Genomic DNA, 18502 nt, shown 5'->3' on the forward strand with positions numbered 1-18502 from the left:
ATGGGGATAGCGCATGTCTCAAACAAACGGCTTGAAAATATCTGCAGAGGTTTTCCTCAACAAGAAAATAATGACCGATATTGAAAGTATATAATCTATGGATGATAAAATGCATCCAAGAAAACAATTTATAAAACAAATTTTGATGATGTTGATGCATTCTCTCTGCAAATATTTCACGTCCGTTCTCCTCGACATCCACTGGCTACAAGTACGTAAATGTGCTCTGTTTACTTTGATTCATTTTTGGTTTTCAGATTATAATTTGTTCACACGCATGCTCAGTAACGACAGGAAATAATTACAAGCGTGCGTGATTACGTTTTGAAGAATGTCTAGATATTCAAGACCACCAAATTCCTCTTTATATGTCAGAAATGTTCCAGATTCATGCAGGTTATTGAGCAAATAGCAGCTTAAATGATTGCTTATTGTTAGAAACACTCAAAATCAATTTGTTTTGCTGGGCTGGGTTATACCATCTACAGACATGGCGACTTGAAATAATTTATTGATGTGGTTTTTTTTCAAGGCCAAGCATGTGGAACTATATATTGAGCATGTTGATGATACATGTACTATTGTGTACCAGTCTCAGTACTATCATATTGTTTCTTTCGTTCTCTACCTTCGAGTCTTTCTGTAAAGTCCTTGAACAAAAATTTAGCATCTTTTATGTTGAAAAATCCGGAATTCATTATATTATAAGCTCAGTTAAGTTTAGAATTGGAAAAGTTAGATGATAAAATGTAGAAACAATAATTTGGTTACAGTGAGAGTCTCCCAACTTGTGTTGGGTTGTAAACATCTACAGATATAATCTTCAATTTGTCGAAGGCGGTCACTATGGCCGAGTTCACTTGAACCTCTCGAGTTAACTTTACTTACTCTGGTTTCAACCATCTGAGTTTTCTTGCACCTCTCGAGTTAACCCCTCTTACCCTAGTTCCAACCCTCACTGAGCCAGGGTTAAACTTGATTAACTATTAAATGACGTCAAACCAATCAGATTATTTTTCTTTTTTTTTTACGCTTGGTCAGGGCCTTACCCAAGAGTTACTTAGAATGGTTCCGAATAGCAACCTGGAGTTTGTTTATGTGATACTCTTGAAACTCTGAAGTAGACTCTAGCGTTTCAAGTGAACTCGGCCTATATGGTAGAACAGTGTTCCAGCTAGGATTTAAAAAGGGCAGGGAGCCAATCATGAAAAGGGCACTTTAGCACAATGTTTGATATTTCAAAAAGGGCATGTCAAACATTGTCTTAAGTAAACTGCAGTGGTTTCAGCAAAGAGTTATGATGCTAGATGAAAATCAACCTTATTTTGGGTTACAGTATTAAAGGGTCCAAGGACGTATATTACTAGCTCAGTCTTCCCTAGAAAATTTTTGATGCATGGTGGGTCTAAGGTTAAGTTGCAATGCAGAGCGCAGCGGCGTTATGTATAATTATTTTTATTTCATTTGTGAAATGTATTGTGCATGTCAGTTAAAAAACTACACATAAATCTGCAAAACAGTCAGGAACAATACCTAACATACTTATTAATAGTCTTGAATGTTCTTATAAAGGCAATAATATATATGTTTGAAATGCCTAATACATGTAGCTTGTTTCTGATTATGATGGAAATAATAAAGGAATTAATAAACCACATTGAGTTTTTCAGAATTAAAATCCATTTAACCATGTCTTTTCAGACTGGTAAACTTATATTTGTAATATTATGTATGAAAAAAATATATAACCACTCCCCCTTTTTTCTATTTTACACACTCCTAGATGTAGAGTATTAAAGTATCAGTTTCACCCCAAGAAAGTATTCATTTTTAAGGAAATATTCTTAGCAGTTAATCAAAATGAAATTCTTTCTGTCTATAAATAACTGAACTGTGTTTCTTGTCAAAGGGGTTTTCCGAATTTTCCCGCCATAAAAACACATGGTTTTCAACAAATGTAAACAAAGCATTCAATTTGTGATCATGGATTACAGCTTTAATTTATTTAATTTGGATATAGATATTCAATGAAAGGTACAGTCAAGCATTGTTTTTTACTTTCTTCTGGATTAAAACCAGTTTAAAAGATCAATAAAAAAAAATATCTTTGACATCACAACAACAGTCAACAGACGATCTTAGGATAAACAAAACACTAATTGTCATGTTTTGAGAAATATTGAAATTGAAATGCTGACTAACTGAATTTAATGATAAAAATTATTACAATGGTCAATTATGAAGTTTAATTATCGGATTAATGACCCATCAGATGTCGATAAGTGGATTAACTGTAATCACAACTTATTACACCTGCTGTAAATGTTAATTAGCTGAGGGTCATAAACTTGTCATGAATATCAAAACAGGTAGAATAATTGTATTTTCATAAAAAATATTACGGCATGGACTTATGAAAAAGGGCGGGCGTCAGAAATAGGGCACAGGGCGGCACTCTGGGAAGGGCGGGCGGACCGCCCTGTGAAAACGACCTAGCTGGAACACTGTAGAAGAAGCAGAAGTGTAAATTGGCCATTACAAATTGATAGGCCTCAAGACCCAATATCATAGTTATCTGGTCATTAGGCATTGCTTTTTGAGGCTGCACAACAAAATCAATGTTGCAGACCTTTTGTGTCTAATGTTAAGAATGAAAGCTACCTATGTTTATAACTTTTTCTTTTCCCCTTTTGGGATTCTGAGTATGAGAGCGAATTTCTGATTTGTCCGCCTCAGAATCCATTATCTAGCCCTATTAAGTCTATTCAGGAAAATTTTTGCCAACAACCTTACCTCGAACTCAGAATCCCAAAAGGGATTAAACTTTTTCAGGCCAATAATGTTTTCCAGTTAAGGTTCATCATAACAAATGGACAAAAATTACTCTTGAATACAGACAAACCTGTGTGAAAAGGTCGCATCCACTACTTGTTTAAAAGTTCGCTGCATTTTGTATTATTGGGGAATTTATGTGCTTTTTTTCAAAGTAAAGTTTCAACAAGCAGGCTTCCAAAAATTCATCAAAGGACTGTTGGACATTTGGTAAGACAGACGACAATGCTTCATCTGACCAACCAATAACCTGTGGGACCAAAAAATCTGTTAATGTTAATGAAAATTACCAGACTGAATTTTACCTGGCTAATTTATTTAAGCCTTTCAGTGTTATGGAAAATGTTTTGGTAGCTATTAAATATCACACAAATGATAACAAAATGCTGCTATTGTGGGGAAATAATGCAGTTGCACAATTTTATTTTATGTATGAAATGTACTGAATTACTAATTCTGCTCCTTTAGGGAAGATGATTTGAGGGCAATGTTTGGTAAATATGGACACCTTACAGATGTTTACATACCACAAGATTATTTTACCAGACGTTCCAGAGGATTTGCTTATATACAATATCCTTTATATTCATATTACATTGTATCTACTGAAGTTGTTTTCACTACTACTACATGTAATTGGCCTGACTACTTTTGGGGGAATCAAAATAGAATAATCTGATTTTAGACTTCACTTTCTTTTTCATTTACACATTTAACTGCATGATCATTTTAAAATAATTTTGAAAGTGAAGCTTGTTTTTAATTTGCAGATTGGTTTGGTTTCATATTAGGTTGTTGTAACTTTTTAAGATGAATTATAATAATATAGTTGTATTTGTTTTTGTCAGACTTCAAGTCAAGTACAAAGTATATGCACTCAAAAGCCAACAGGGCAAAGTATAGTACAGAGTTACAGAAATAAAGTAAAAAGTGTAAAGGGAGTACAGAAAGGTTAAAAGTCAAGTTAATACAGAATGTTAAAAAATATCAAGTCGTACAGAAAAGTTCAAAAGTCATTACAGTCAAGTCAGTACAGAAAGTCCAAAAGTCAAGTTCTTAAATGGCACAGAAAATGTATAAAGCCAACTTGCTAACAAGGAAAAGAGTACAGTAAAAAGTCAAGTCTGCCAATATACAGTACAGAACAGTACAGTGGACTCAATCATTCTTGACAAGTTACATCGTGGTCAAGAAAGATGGTAAAATTGGTACAACTGATGAAAAATATCCATTCAATTACTCAAATAGGTGTTGCATAAAAAATTTACTTTGCTGCTAAATTGTTTTAAATTGGAACAAACGTTCCATTAGAAATACTGGTAATCCCTATTATATAATTATGATAAAATGTAACATAAAGGATTTGAAAACCTTAAGGAGAATGTCACCCAATTGAAAATCTTAAAAGTATTTTCAAACAGTATAAGGAAATTGAAATGAAATAGATTTATAATCAAAATTGGTGTTAAAATTAATACTTTTGAACAACTCATATTAAAAATTGATTTACAGTGTCTTTTTTTAAACTTATGCAACAAAATTACAAAGCTTATGAAAAGGAGGCTCCATGAAGATTTGTCTGCAATGATTGGTTTTATTCAACAATATTTAATTCCTAGTAATTTGCAAAATAAAAAAAATACACATGTACTATACAAACATGTTTATAAGGAAACTCATTTCATAGTCAAATAAGTACACATATATTTCAAACGGGTTTGTATTAAGCATTGAAATGTTTTAATGTCATTCACATCCTATATGGTGACCCTTAACAAGCTTGACATATGAAGATCCCAGAGATGCCGATGATGCCTTGTATAACTTGGACAGAACTAGATTCATGGGAAGAGAACTGGAGATAGAATTTGCAAGAGGGGATAGAAAAAGTAAGTACATAGTTCGTACATACGTGTGAAAAGTCAGTATATTCTTGTATTCAATTACAAATGAAATGGAGAGATTAAAAGATAAATTTTGAAAATCATTTTCAAAAAGATATATGTACAAATTAAATTGTAATACATGTAGGTGTCAAGGGACATTGCCTACTCAAAAATTACTCCTCAAAATAATGATTGTTTAGACTAAAAACTAAAAATTAATGTGTTTTGACATCAAATCTTTATTTCCACATATTCATAATCAACAAAATGTTTGTTTATGATAAAAAATTATTGCAGGAATTCTTATGATGTCAAGTTTATAAATATTTTTACAAATGAATGCAAAGCAAAGGTACTACACTTTTTTATGTCCTGGTTGTTTCAAGTAAAGACTTGTGACTTTCAGAAGGAGGGTAGCAATAAAAGGAAAGATGTATAACTAACTTATCTTTTTACTCATTGCTTTTGATCTTATTAATTGTCTGAATTGAACAATGTTTTTGACAGCACCAAACCAGATGCGAGGAAAGGAACGAGGGTCAAGATATGGTGGTAGGGATGATTATGACAGACGTGGGAGCAGACGACATAGATCAAGGAGCAGAAGCCAAAGGTTTGAGGCTGTTAAATGAAAATTACAATTCTATATAAGCAGTGTTGTTTTTTATGCCCCCCGCCATAGCGGAGGGGGCATTAAGTTTTACCCCTGTCCCTCTGTACGTCCCAAAATTGGTTTCCGTTCTCTAACTGTAGTTTGCCTCAACCAGATATTATGAAACTTGTGCACAATGCTAATTACCACAAAACACAAATCAAGTTCAAATTTTGGTGGCGTCACTTTTACTGTTCTAGAGTTATGCCCCTTTCCAAATGGAAAAATTACTGAATTATGTTTCCATTCTCTAACTTAAATTTGCCCCAACTAAATATTATGAAACTTATAAACAATGCTTATTACCACAAAACTCAGATCAAGTACAAATTTGGGAAGCATCACTTTTACAGTTCTTGGGTTATGTCCCTTTATAATGTTATATGCAAGCAGGGGCATGGACACATTTCCCATTTATTTTTATTTAATTTTACAGACTTTCTTTTCAAAGACCAGCAATAGCAAGAGAATTAAATAAAGAATTGTTCAATTTTTTTTATTTACACAGACTTTCATCTGAAAGACAGATGGCTTTATTCTTAATACTAGCAAAAAATGTCATACTTTTATACAGATACCTTAAAGTATGACAATTTGTTATAAACCAATAACTACAACAAACATCATAAGTGAGAAATAATCCAGAGTAGAGTTGTGACAATCGAGAGAGTACCAATATTCTGAGGGGAAACTTTAATTGATTGGAATTATGTTACATGTAGAGATACTATTCTCGAGTATTGTACCCATTCGTCTTTTCAAATATATATTTAACAGTGTTGTAGAATACGAAAAAAAAAAAACATTCTGTGAAAAGTTTTGGGGAATTACTGGAAGTAGTCATACAAAACCAAATACAAATGTCAGAAGAAATATTTTTCTCAAAGATGCCCAAAAATAAAGTCTGTAAAACTAAAAATAAAAGATTAGTAGCATGATCAAGAATATTGCTAGATCATAAAAGCTGTGTACATGTTTATGGACAATAATTTTCTTTTTCACTTTATACGTTTATGGGTACAGATCAAGATCTAGAAGCCCAAGAAGGTGGGACATAATTTTTTATTGATTAAGGAAGGTACAAGAGCTACAGGTGAAACTCCAGTAAATCTAAGGTGAAGTTAACTGAATCAAGGTTCACATGAGCAATTTTGGATTATAACTGACTTGTTTTCATACAGCTTCTGTTACATTCTACTTTAAGACTTGACAGAACATTTCGTCGTGTGAATCTTATAATGTTGTATTTCCCATTTGGTAATAGTGGTAAAAACTTAAATTAAAGTTTAAAAGCTCAATATCATAAATATTTGACTGAGACATACAAAGTTATATAGGAATCGAATTAACGTACATGAAGAGTAACTCTTTGTTCGATTATTTTTGTCAAGCCTGCGACTTTTATTGCAAAAGCCAGACATAGCAATCCTACATTACGTCGGCAGCGGCGTCCACAAATATTCACTCTGTGGTTGAAGTTTTTGAAATTTTAATAACTTTCTTAAACTATCCTGGATTTGTACCAAACTTGGACAGAAACTTGTTTATGGTCATAAGATTGTATCCAGAAGTAAATTTTGTAAAAAAAAAATCCTGTTTATCTGTATTTTACTTAAAAATGGACTTAGTTTTTCTGCCAGTTAACATTACATTCACACTGTGGTTAAAGTTTTTAAAATTTTAATAACTTTCTTAAACTATCCTGGATTTGTACCAAACTTGGACAGAAGCTTGTTTATGATCAAAAGCTAGTATCTAGAAGAAAATTTTGTAAAAATTTGTTTCATGTTTATCCGTATATTACTTATAAATGGACTTAGTTTTTCTTCCAGTTAACATTACATACAGTCTGCAGTTAAAGTTTTTAAAACATTTATTAGATTCATAAACCATCCTGGATTTTTACCAAACTTGGATAGAAGCTTCTTACAATCAAAAGATAGTATCTAGAGGAAAATTTTTAATAATTTTTTCCCCATTTTTGTTGAGCCTGCGACTAACACCAAAGTAGGCGAGACACTGGGTTCCGTGGAACCCTTTTGAATTTTTTTAGCAAAAGTAGGCGAGACACTGGGTTCCGCGAAACCCTTCCAAATTTTGTAATAGACGAGCAACTTGGATAAATAAATCATCCCCTTTTTTGGAGATAGAATATTTCACTACAAACAATAGATTTAGAAATTTATCCCTATACTTCCATTGGAGATAGACCATGGATTTTTTAACTTTGTAATATCCCCAATTTTGTACTGCTGGATTTGCTAAGAATTGTTTATAGAATGAGTTCAATACATGCAAACCATTTATTCATAGTTCATTTTTGTACTACTAAGATAATATTGATAACAATTATTTAACAGCTGAAATACATGAGAAATAGTGAAGATACAACACTATTAAAAAGAAATTCTCTGAACTAACAAAATGAATAAGTCATTATAATCCAATGGAAGTGTGGAGATAGAACAGTGTAGTTCTGACAAAAACTCGTAGTGTAGAAATCTCGTATTATAGTTGTATAGGTAGACCATTGCACTTGGATCTCAAATATATAGCTTTCTCCATTTTTATCAAAAGGGGACATATAACACTATAAGATTCACACGACGATTTGTGAATGCATGAAAGATGTAATTTTTTTAAATGACTATTTTATTCTTGCAGACGAAGGTCAAGATCCAGATCTCGCAGCAGAGATAGAAGGTATGTTAGCAATACATGAAATGTACTTTTAGTATTTATAGACATGATAGATAACCAAATTTCTTTCTAAATTTCTAATTTTTATAAAATTTTAAGAATTAAAAATAAAGCTGAAAGGAAGACAAATGTAAATTCATTTCATATTATGCCAAATAAATCGTCAGATGAACTTAAAGAGAGTCGTAGAAAAATGTATAATCTGTTGGTGTAAACCTAATATCAGACCTAACATATAATCTTGTTTGAACCAATTCCCTTCTGTGCGTCTGTTGACCACAAATATTTAAATTGAAAATGAATCAAACTTTTACAGGAGGTCACGCTCAAGGTCATACGAAAGAAGGTAAGAGATCATTACAGAGAAGGGAGAGATAAGTATTTTAAGTCAAATAGAAGTACTATGGTAAAATTGAGTGTATATTTAATGTGAATATTCACATTTATTTATGCTACAGTTGACTTTCAATCTGACTGAATGGCACCAGAAAATATGAATATTTGTTCTTTTTTTTTTTATATAAATGCAAAACATTTAACAAAAGGGTACAATAATCTTGACAGAATGATACTGTAACTGTTTATGCATATTCTGTCTGCAGCCTTGCATGCTGGAATATAGACACTATGAAACAATCACAGCATTTATATCACAATTTATCCACAAAAAATATGCTTATTGTATGAAGTTATTGATCTGCCGAGAACTTGTAAAATCATTTAAATGTAAGGCCATGAGAATGAAAGACTTAACAAGTTGATTTCATTGAATGATAATGTTATCTTACAGAAGATCAAGGAGCAGGAGCAGGGGAAGGTAAGTTACATTCAAAACACATGTTCAGTAGTACATCATAAAGAACAGATCAACCTTCATAGATATCTAACAGTTTAGCATGGTGACTATTTTGAAATAAATTACAAAATAAACATTCTGTTCAAACTTGTCTAGGTTCTAATACAAATATGCCTTAAGAAACTATATCTCTCTCTATGATCTCATAGTTACTGAAAGTAGAAGCTCTTGGATTTCATAAAAGCAAAATCATTTCTGAAATTCAATTATTGCATAATGACTAATGAAAACTACAAAAAACAAAAAAAAGTGATGCAAGACAAATATGTGTTGGTTAAACATCATATTTGATATCATATGTCAAACCCAAACATTTTGAAAACTGAAAACTTGTAATGAGTGGAAATTATGAAGATCCCCAAATTATTTCAGGGTAAAGAGACCTTAGCAGACAAATACACAACCTTTGTAATATAAATTGCATTTTTTCTTTTGATGTTTTAATGAAATAATTTGCTAAAAAGTGTGTTGATGGAAAACCATGGTCTATTTTCTTCAATTTGATGTTGTACCATACTTTGATAACTAAACAGAACCCAACTAGAATCTTAAAGGAAAGTAGGCGGAGCTAAGCTATGATGCAACATGTTCATTTTGATGTTATTCCATGGCTGAAGCTCCATCCCATTTTCTGAAATATATCTGCCTCTCAACTATTTAGGAAACTAAAGATTAACTGAGAGAGAAATCAAATTTTAATATAAGTGTTGTTTTAAGTGTTTGGTAATAATCAGTGTTGTCGCTTCTCAAGAATTTTTATAAATATGTTTTTAAATGAGAACCATTAACAAACCCTTAAAGATATGGGAAAAAAACATATCGATGAATGTTTTTTCATAATATATAAATATAGTTTAATTTTCATGTCTTTTATGCTCACTTAAGTGCCTGCTAAATATAAACGAAGCCGTTTGTACGAAAAGCTAAAAGGTAAAATGAAATGAACAACCTGTAAAATAAAGATACTTGTACAATATCTTGAAAATTATCAATAAGACAAAACTTACGGTCATTAGAATAATATTCAATATCCTTGTCAGATGTGGATTTAGAGGGGGCAAGGGGCCCTAGCCCCCCCTTTATTAGTCCCCTACCGACAAAGTCGAAGGGGACTTTAGGTTTGCACTCTATCCATCTGTCTACTTTTTTTCTTCGTGCTTGAAAATATTGATTTGATATTTAGTGTATTGTTTAATCATGACTAGTTATACAGATCAAGTTCAAATTTTGTTCAAGTCCGACGAATTTGTGCAGAGTTATGGTCCTTGAACTTAAAAAATTCACTCAAATAATCAGTTTTCCACTTTTTTTTGTCATGCTTGAAGATATTAATTTCATGATTGGTATATAGTTTTAGCATGACAAGTTACAGATCAAGTTCAAATTTTGTTCCAGTCAAATGATTTTGTGCAGAGTTATGGTCCTTGGACTTTGAAAATTCACTCAAATAATCAGTTTTCCTCACTTTTTTCGTCATGCTTGAAGATATTGATTTGATAATTGGTATATAGTTTTATTCTGTCAAGTTACAGATCAAGTTCGAATTTTGTTCTGGTCTGATAATTTTGTGCAGAGTTATGGTCCTTGGACTTAGAAAATTCACTCAAATAATCAGTTTTCCTCACTTTTTTTAGTCATGCTTGAAGATATTGATTTGATAATTGGTATATAGTTTTATTATGTCAAGTTACAGATCACGTTCGAATTTTGTTCTGGTCTGATAATTTTGTGCAGAGTTATGGTCCTTGGACTTAGAAAATTCACTCAAATAATCAGTTTTCCTCACTTTTTTTAGTCATGCTTGAAGATATTGATTTGATAATTGGTATATAGTTTTATTATGACAAGTTACAGATCAAGTTCGAATTTTGATCCGGTCTGATGATTTTGTGCAGAGTTATGGTCCTTGGACTTAGAAAATTCACTCAAATAATCAATTTTCCATATTTTTTTCGTCACGCTTGAAGATATTGACTTGATATTTGGTATAAAGTTTACACCATGACAAGTTATAGATCAAGTTAACATTTTGTTCCAGTACAATTAATTTTTAACCGGTAGGGGACTATGTATTGCCAGGCAATACTCTCAGAATGCTTGTTGAGATACATATATGGTTAATGCAAAGACTTTACATGTTCCACTCCTAATGTTACCTTTTTTAAGTGATTTTTTTTTTATTTCAGGAGATCCAGAAGTAGAAGTCGTGGAAGGTAAGATATATAATGTTTTAATGTGTCTGAAAATATGTTAAGACTAACAAAAACAGTTACATTCAAACTTGATTTTGAAGTAACATGTCCATGATCAACCATACTGTCCAGTGTTTTTAATAAATTGCTTAAACCCAATAGCGTTGTATGTTGATATTTAAGATTTTCATCAGTAGTAAGACAGACATGGATTTATATAGGATTTATCACATTGAAGTTTTAATGACTGGAGTTAATGAATTTTTATTAAAATCCTCTGTCATATTTTCTTCTAAGGTATTCAAACCATAGTGATATTGATTATCAATAATGTTGGATATTACATATTTGATCAATACTTGTCAGATTTTAATACTATACTCCTACAAACATTGTAGAGCATCTTCTGAATTTGCCAATTAAAGGCAAATAAAACATAGGGATAACACTACTTTAGTATGTCCATCTGCATCCTGGTCTTTTTATTGATCATGAGTAAAGCAAAACTTGGTAGATATAGAATTTTTAATAGGAGCATATATTAACTTAATTATAGATACAAAATATTATTTTTGTTAGTAGGAAATCATACAGTCATTCTAAAAGTCGATCAAGGTCAAGATCACATGATAGAAAAGGAAGTGGTGATAGGGAGAGGTAAGTTACTAAAACATATTATCGCTGTTTTGCGTATTTTTCCTTTGATATTTTTTTATGCCCCCGCCGTAGCGGAGGGGGCATTAAGTTTTACCCTTGTGCGTCTGTACGTACGTATGTACATCCGTATGTCCCAAAATTGGTTTCCGTTCTCTAACTTGAGTTTGCCTTTACAAAATGTTATGAAACTTATATACAATGCTTATTACCACAAAATACAGATCAAATTTTGAATTTTGGTAGCGTCACTCTAACTGTTCTAGAGTTATGCCCCTTTATAAATGGAAAAATTACAAAATTTTTAGTTTCTTTTCTCTAACAAGTTCCCTCAACCAAATGTTATGAAACTTATACACAATGCTTTTTACCACAAAACACAGATGAAGTTGAATTTTGGTGGCGTCACTTTATTCATTATTGAGTTGTGCCCCTTTATAAATCGAAAAGTGCAAAATTTTTAGTTTCTGTTCTGTTACTTAAGTTTGCCCCAACCAAACATTAAAAAACCTTTACACAATACTTATTACCACAAAACTCTGATCAAGTACAAATTTGGGTAGCGTCACTTTTATTGTTCTTGAGTTATGTCCCTTTATAACGTTGTATGCAATCGGGGGCATTATCTGTGTCCATGGGGACACATTCTCCATTTATTTGTGATAATTTTTCATATCGCGCTACTCGCTTGAGATAGAAAATTATCGTCAGAAACTTGAGGGCGCACGTGACGTTGTCAATGTAAACATCAACGACGTCATAGGCAAAATAGCAATAAACAGATAATCAATGGTCTTTCAAACTCAAGGATGTTTCTCGGCCACATCTCATCTCAGGGCTGTCGCCCTTCGATGAGATTGTAGCTGAAAAACACCCTCTCATTTGAAAAACCATCGATAATCTATAAATATAACTTTTTTTAGGATAATAAAAGTCCAGAAAAACTTACTTTGATCCCCTAGGGATATCCACCAAAAAATTGCATGACTTTCCCTTAAACACTTTTGTTTTATCCTTGTGTGAACCTTTCTCTCATTGTGAATACACTTAAGTCCATTTGCCTATAACTGACTTTGTTTCCAATTTTAATGTATAGTCAAACCTGCCTTAGCGGTCACCTGCCTGTAACGGTCACTTTCGGACCCTCCCTAATGTTTTCTCTATATAATTTAACTTGTTTCATTGGTCACCTAATTTTTGCACGAAATAGTCATTTCAACTTTTTAACAACAGTCATTTTAAAAATTTTAAATAACTAAATAATCATGACAAAAAATATATGAGTTCAGTATCGAAGTCAAATTGAAAATTGAACAGAGATTGTGTTATGGGAGATGAATTAGTGAATTCCTCGTGTTCCACACCTTTCCATCTCCATTAAAAACCGTATCATTGACTTATTTTTCCACAAATATAAACATATTTCGAATGTTTCCTTCAAATTTCAGCGCCTGAATCTGCCATTTTTCATTTCACTGCTGCAAGAAAGATAACTCTACCGATTGAAAACACTAAAACACTTTGCCCTGATGTCGGAATCAGAATAATTCAAAACCTCGTTTAAAAGGTCACCGCTCTTGAGTGGTCACTTTTGATGATATTTAGTTAGGACCTTTATAATTTGAATTAGTATCATGTTAGAGATGTTCAAATCTATCAGGGAGTCCCTTCATATTTGAAGATACTTTAAATTTCTATTATACTGTCTGAGCATTGTATTTTCCATGGGAACAATTGGGGTATACTTAACACAACATCATCTGCAATTTCTAGTTTCAAATGTTTTCTGTAGATGGCAAATTGTGGGTCAAATGTGCATGTCATTTCAGATATAGTTCATAAAATTGAGAATGGAAATGGGGAATATGTCAAAGAGAGAACAACCTGACCAAAGAGCAGACAACAGCCGAAGGCCACCAATGGGTCTTCAACGCAGCGAGAAAATCCCGCATTCGGAGGTGGTCCTCAGCTGGCCCCTAAATAAATTTGTGTACTAGTTCAGTGAAAATTGACGTCACACTAAACTCCAAAACATATTAATGAACTAAAATTAAAAAACATACAAGACTAACAAAGGCCAGAGTCTCCATCAATGTTATTTTCTATTGCTATCTCTTAAACGTTGAATACTGATACTAAAAATTCTGTACCATCATATCTTATTCACAAACTGTTGCAAATGACCTTTAATATTCCTTTATAACGAGATTCATTTGACTTCAGTTACTTGTTTTAAATTTGAATCCCATAAGTCAACACCACAAGATAACTGGTAAATACTTCCAAAACACATAGATCATATATCTAAGGTTCACTGTACTCCCTTCAGCAATAAGCACCACCAAATTATCTTTACACAAGCTGTGTGAATAAACTCAACTTGCAGATAAATGAAAATTGGAATTACACCATAATCCATATTCTGGAGAAAGACAATTACAGACAATGAACTTGTTCCTTTATAAGTTATTGAAAGTTTTAATTTTCATTCCTTTTTGCATTTCAGATCACATTCTTATAGTCGCTCAGCCTCAAGATCACCAAGAAAGAATGACAGAAGTCGAAGTCCCTCTGCAGATAATTAAATCACTAGTTTTTCTATGGACTTAATCTTTATCGGATATCGCGATGTAGGACAAGAGCAGTACTTAACCGATCTGATGTATTATATATGTGATAATTTTATGTTTTTATGAAAGAACAAGCCAGATCCAACTGAACAATTTTTATTATCATCTTACATTAATGTAAATAATCATGTTCATTCTACATGTTGTTAGTGATGCAGTAATAAAATTTCATGACATGACTTAACTGTTTTTAATTCTTAGTTTTTCATTTTTTTCCACCAGGGCATGAATTGAAGTTGTCTCTGATTTCTAGGGTTTGAGAAATTTAGTGTGTTTATAATCCTAACAAACTTGGAAATTTTTCTTGGCCATTGTCTAAATGAAAGTTGTCGAATGTGAGACATCTGTATATGCTAATTCAGTCGCATAGTTGGCATCAATAAATTGTCTAAAGCTCAATATTTCACAAGGATTTTGTGTATTGATTGATTATACCCTGAAGTTTCTGCATATTGGCATTCAAGAATGACAAAAAATGTTGAATGCATTTCACTGCCTTTTAAAACAGGCAAACCTGATAATATCCAGCAAAAGATATTTACAGAACATATACCTGTTACTGACATGATACATCCACATACCATTTCAATTAAGCAATGCACATTCATGAAATAAAAACTGCATACAAATCGTCGCATGAGAATTATACTGTTATATCTCCAATTTTCAAAAATATGCCAATATTTTGCACACAGAATTATCTTACTATGTTCTATCTGTATGATGTCTTATATATATTTTTCCCTGCTTTGTAATCCTTATTTTCAGTATTTAACTGTTCTAACTCCTTTCTTATCCCTTGTATTCAGCATTATAATGTTCTATCTCCATAGCCAATAGGATATCTCGGTTTAAGTCACACGGACAAAGTTGACGAATAGCCATTTTTAAAAAGCATATCAATTATCTGGTGAGTTAATTTCTTATGTTTTCCTTTTTAATGTCAAAGAATTGTTTCATTTTCTAAGGAAAGATGTGTTCAAACTTGCAAATTAAGTATTTAGATATTCCTTCTGATAGAAAACACTTCATGGAGAATGCATTTCATTATCAAATGGAGATGCATCACTATAATGTTAAAAGCAATATACTCTTATACAATGTTTTGAAATAAAAGAGAGAGATATATCACTATAATGTTAAAAAATACTCTTAAGACTATATACACAAAGTATTAAAAAACAACTAGTATCACAGTCCACAACAACCTAAAATCTGAAAATAAATCTGTCTCAAAATGAAAACATTCAATCTTAAATTTGTATTTTTTTTTAACTTTTGAGATTCTGTCAAGAACCTTATTCATGTATTTTTTTCTTTAAATTGCAGTGACTATGATGTCCAAACAACGATCATTGACCTGCCAGATTTAGCTATTATTCACATTTTTTCATATATTGAACTGGAAGAGCTATTAACTGTTGTTAATCGGACTTACCAAAGGTTTAAACAAATAGTTAAATTCACATCAAGTCTATGGAGAAACTTTGAATTCTCTCGTTCCCTACATTTGTATGAAAAAGATTTGGAGTACATTTTATCGCATTCTAGTTGTTTCTCTTTCTTTGACATTTCTTTGTCCTACTACAACGCCAGTATAGCCAGTTTAGATTTTTTATTGTGCTCTAATATTAGCAAATCAACGAACTTAACATGGCTTGATTTGTCAAATACAGAAATTTCAACAACCTGTTTCCTATTACAGCTGCCAAATCTCGAATATTTGAACCTGTCACAGTTTGAGCATCTAGTTGACGTAGACTTTGTCGTAATTTCCAACTGTCATAAGTTGACAAATTTGTATTTGTCTTTTGATACAGTTACCCCACTAACTATACTTTACATTGTACACCACTTATACTTGATAGATACATTGGATATATGTGGAATTCCTCTTTCAACAGAAGAAATAGATGCAATACTTACTAAGTGCTATTCGACTTTGTTATCTATTCACTTAAGTTTACGACCTGGCGTCAATGACGATGAATTCCGTGAGTTTGTTCATTTCAATTACACAGATTTGATATACTATTTGTGTAATAAGAACGAGATCACAGACAATTCTTTTTAAAAAGATGGATGACATAAACACTACAGTTATCCATATTTCAACAGAAGAAGAACTGTTACAAGCTATACAAGACACAGATGAGAATACTACTCTTATTATTATAGAGAACCATGTCAAACAAATCAAAATGAAAATATAAAAGACACAAATGAAATTATTAAAGATAAGTACAAAGAGCAACCAAATAAATGTTAATAGTGATCAAAACAATAACACTAACGAAAACAATGAAAGTATAAATAATGAAGATACAAATAATGAAAGCAAACAAAGAAGCAGAAAAAGAGACAAACACAAAACTGGAAACAAAACGTACGTAAGCGTTATCGCCAGTCTGGCAAAGAATATATCAACGCAAAGGGAAAAACTGTGGAAAGTAAAAGAATAAAAACCAAAAAAGATTGCAAGGGCCATTGTAAATACAAATGTAGTAATAAGATTTCTGCTTCTGAAAGGAAGAGCATGTTTGATTCGTTTTGGTCATTGAATGATTCTGCAAAGAATGCTTTCTATTCAAGGACTGTAATAAGAAACAAAAAGAAAAGGCATCGCACTAGCAAACAAAATTCCAGAAAACAATTTTCATATGAGTACAACTTCATCCTTGGTCTAACCAAAGTGCGGGTTTGCAAAGAATTCTATTTAAGCACTCTTGATATAAGTGCGCGGAGAATACAGTGGTATTTTGATCATAAGAATCCTGATTTTGAGGACAAAAGAGGACAACATATCAAGTACAAAATTCCTGAAGCAGCCCTATGCATTATTCGGGATCATATCAACTCATTTCCGAGAGTTGAATCTCATTATTGTAGAGCTAATTCCTCTCGTAAATACTTAGAACCAACGTTGTCTCTTTCAAAAATGTATCAGCTGTATACGGAAAAGTGTCAGTCAAAGTCCATCAAAGTTGAGAAAAGTCATATCTATCGAAGTATTTTTAACAGTGAATTCAACTTAGGATTTCACATTCCTAAAAAAGATAGGTGTGATCAATGTGAAGAATTTAAATCCTGTTCGAAAAACAATGTTTTAACTGATGAATTGAAAAAAAAAATACGAAAATCACATTGAAAACAAAAACAACGCTAAAGTAGAACGAGATCAGGACAGACATAGTATCAAGCCTGTTGTTTGCTTTGATATGCAAAATGTAATCACATGTCCTCGTGCTAATATTTCAAATTTCTTTTATAAAAGAAAACTAAACATGTACAATCTTACTGCTCACTGTTCTCTCAATAAATGTGCATACAATGCTGTATGGCCAGAAACTTTAGCTGGACGAGGAGGGAATGAAATAGCAAGTGCCCTTATTGTTATTTTGAAAAATATTTTGGCTGAATTTATAACATTAGATACAATTACCTTGTGGTCAGATTCATGTGTACCACAGAACAGAAATTCTTTAATGTTGTCAGCTTTAAAAAATTTGCTATATACGACCCCAACTCTTACAACAATAGAACAAAACTTTTCAGAGGCTGGACACTCTACAATCCAGGAGGTTGATAATGTCCATAGCCACATAGAGAAGGCACTACACCTGAATGAAATCTATAGTCCTGTCAGCTGCATGAGAGTGCTGACTAATGTACGGAAACGGAGCATGAAAGTAATTCAGATGAAGGAGTCGGACTTTATGAATTTCCAAAAGGCCAGTTTGTCTTATGCTTTTTCTGAAGTTCCATTTACCAAAGTAAGTCAGCTTAAACTTGATTCATCCATGTCATGTCATGTGAAATACAAAAAAGCTTATGGAGATGAAAGTTACACTGAGGTTTCTGTTAGAAAACAAACAAGGAAGGGGAGTGGTGGCATTTCAGGTTTTACTCCACCTAAAATTGTAAAACTTGACAAGACTCCCACGTTGTCGAAGGAAAAGATTGCCGACCTCAAGACAATGTATAAATATATGCCAGTAAATGATCGTCGCTACTTTGAAAAAGTATTGAAGTAAATTTAATGAAGCAGAAATTGAATTGATTTTGGAATGTGTTTTTGAATTGTGACAAGTTTGTTTAAA

The 18502-nt window shown here is 32.2% G+C and overlaps 1 protein-coding gene across 5 annotated transcripts; it reads left to right on the top strand.

The window, feature by feature from the left end:
* The first annotated feature begins 278 nt into the window (after positions 1 to 278).
* Positions 279 to 14581, top strand: LOC127734201 (serine/arginine-rich splicing factor 6-like). Of its 5 annotated transcripts, none has more exons than XM_052243956.1 (10): positions 279 to 396; positions 3301 to 3405; positions 4618 to 4721; positions 5226 to 5331; positions 8035 to 8073; positions 8387 to 8416; positions 8861 to 8887; positions 11113 to 11139; positions 11698 to 11775; positions 14279 to 14581. In XM_052243956.1, exons 1-10 carry the CDS (start codon positions 332 to 334, stop codon positions 14355 to 14357), a joined length of 660 nt encoding a protein of 219 aa, XP_052099916.1. In that variant the 5' UTR covers positions 279 to 331; the 3' UTR covers positions 14358 to 14581. The 5 variants fall into 5 exon arrangements, with proteins under 5 accessions (XP_052099916.1, XP_052099917.1, XP_052099920.1 ...); XM_052243957.1 differs by having other exon boundaries at positions 11701 to 11775; XM_052243960.1 differs by lacking the exon at positions 3301 to 3405 and adding an exon at positions 3681 to 4056.
* The last annotated feature ends 3921 nt before the right edge of the window (positions 14582 to 18502 follow it).

This window comes from Mytilus californianus, unplaced genomic scaffold (assembly GCF_021869535.1).
Source record: "Mytilus californianus isolate M0D057914Y unplaced genomic scaffold, xbMytCali1.0.p SCAF_3, whole genome shotgun sequence".
Taxonomy (NCBI): Eukaryota; Metazoa; Mollusca; class Bivalvia; order Mytilida; family Mytilidae; genus Mytilus; species Mytilus californianus.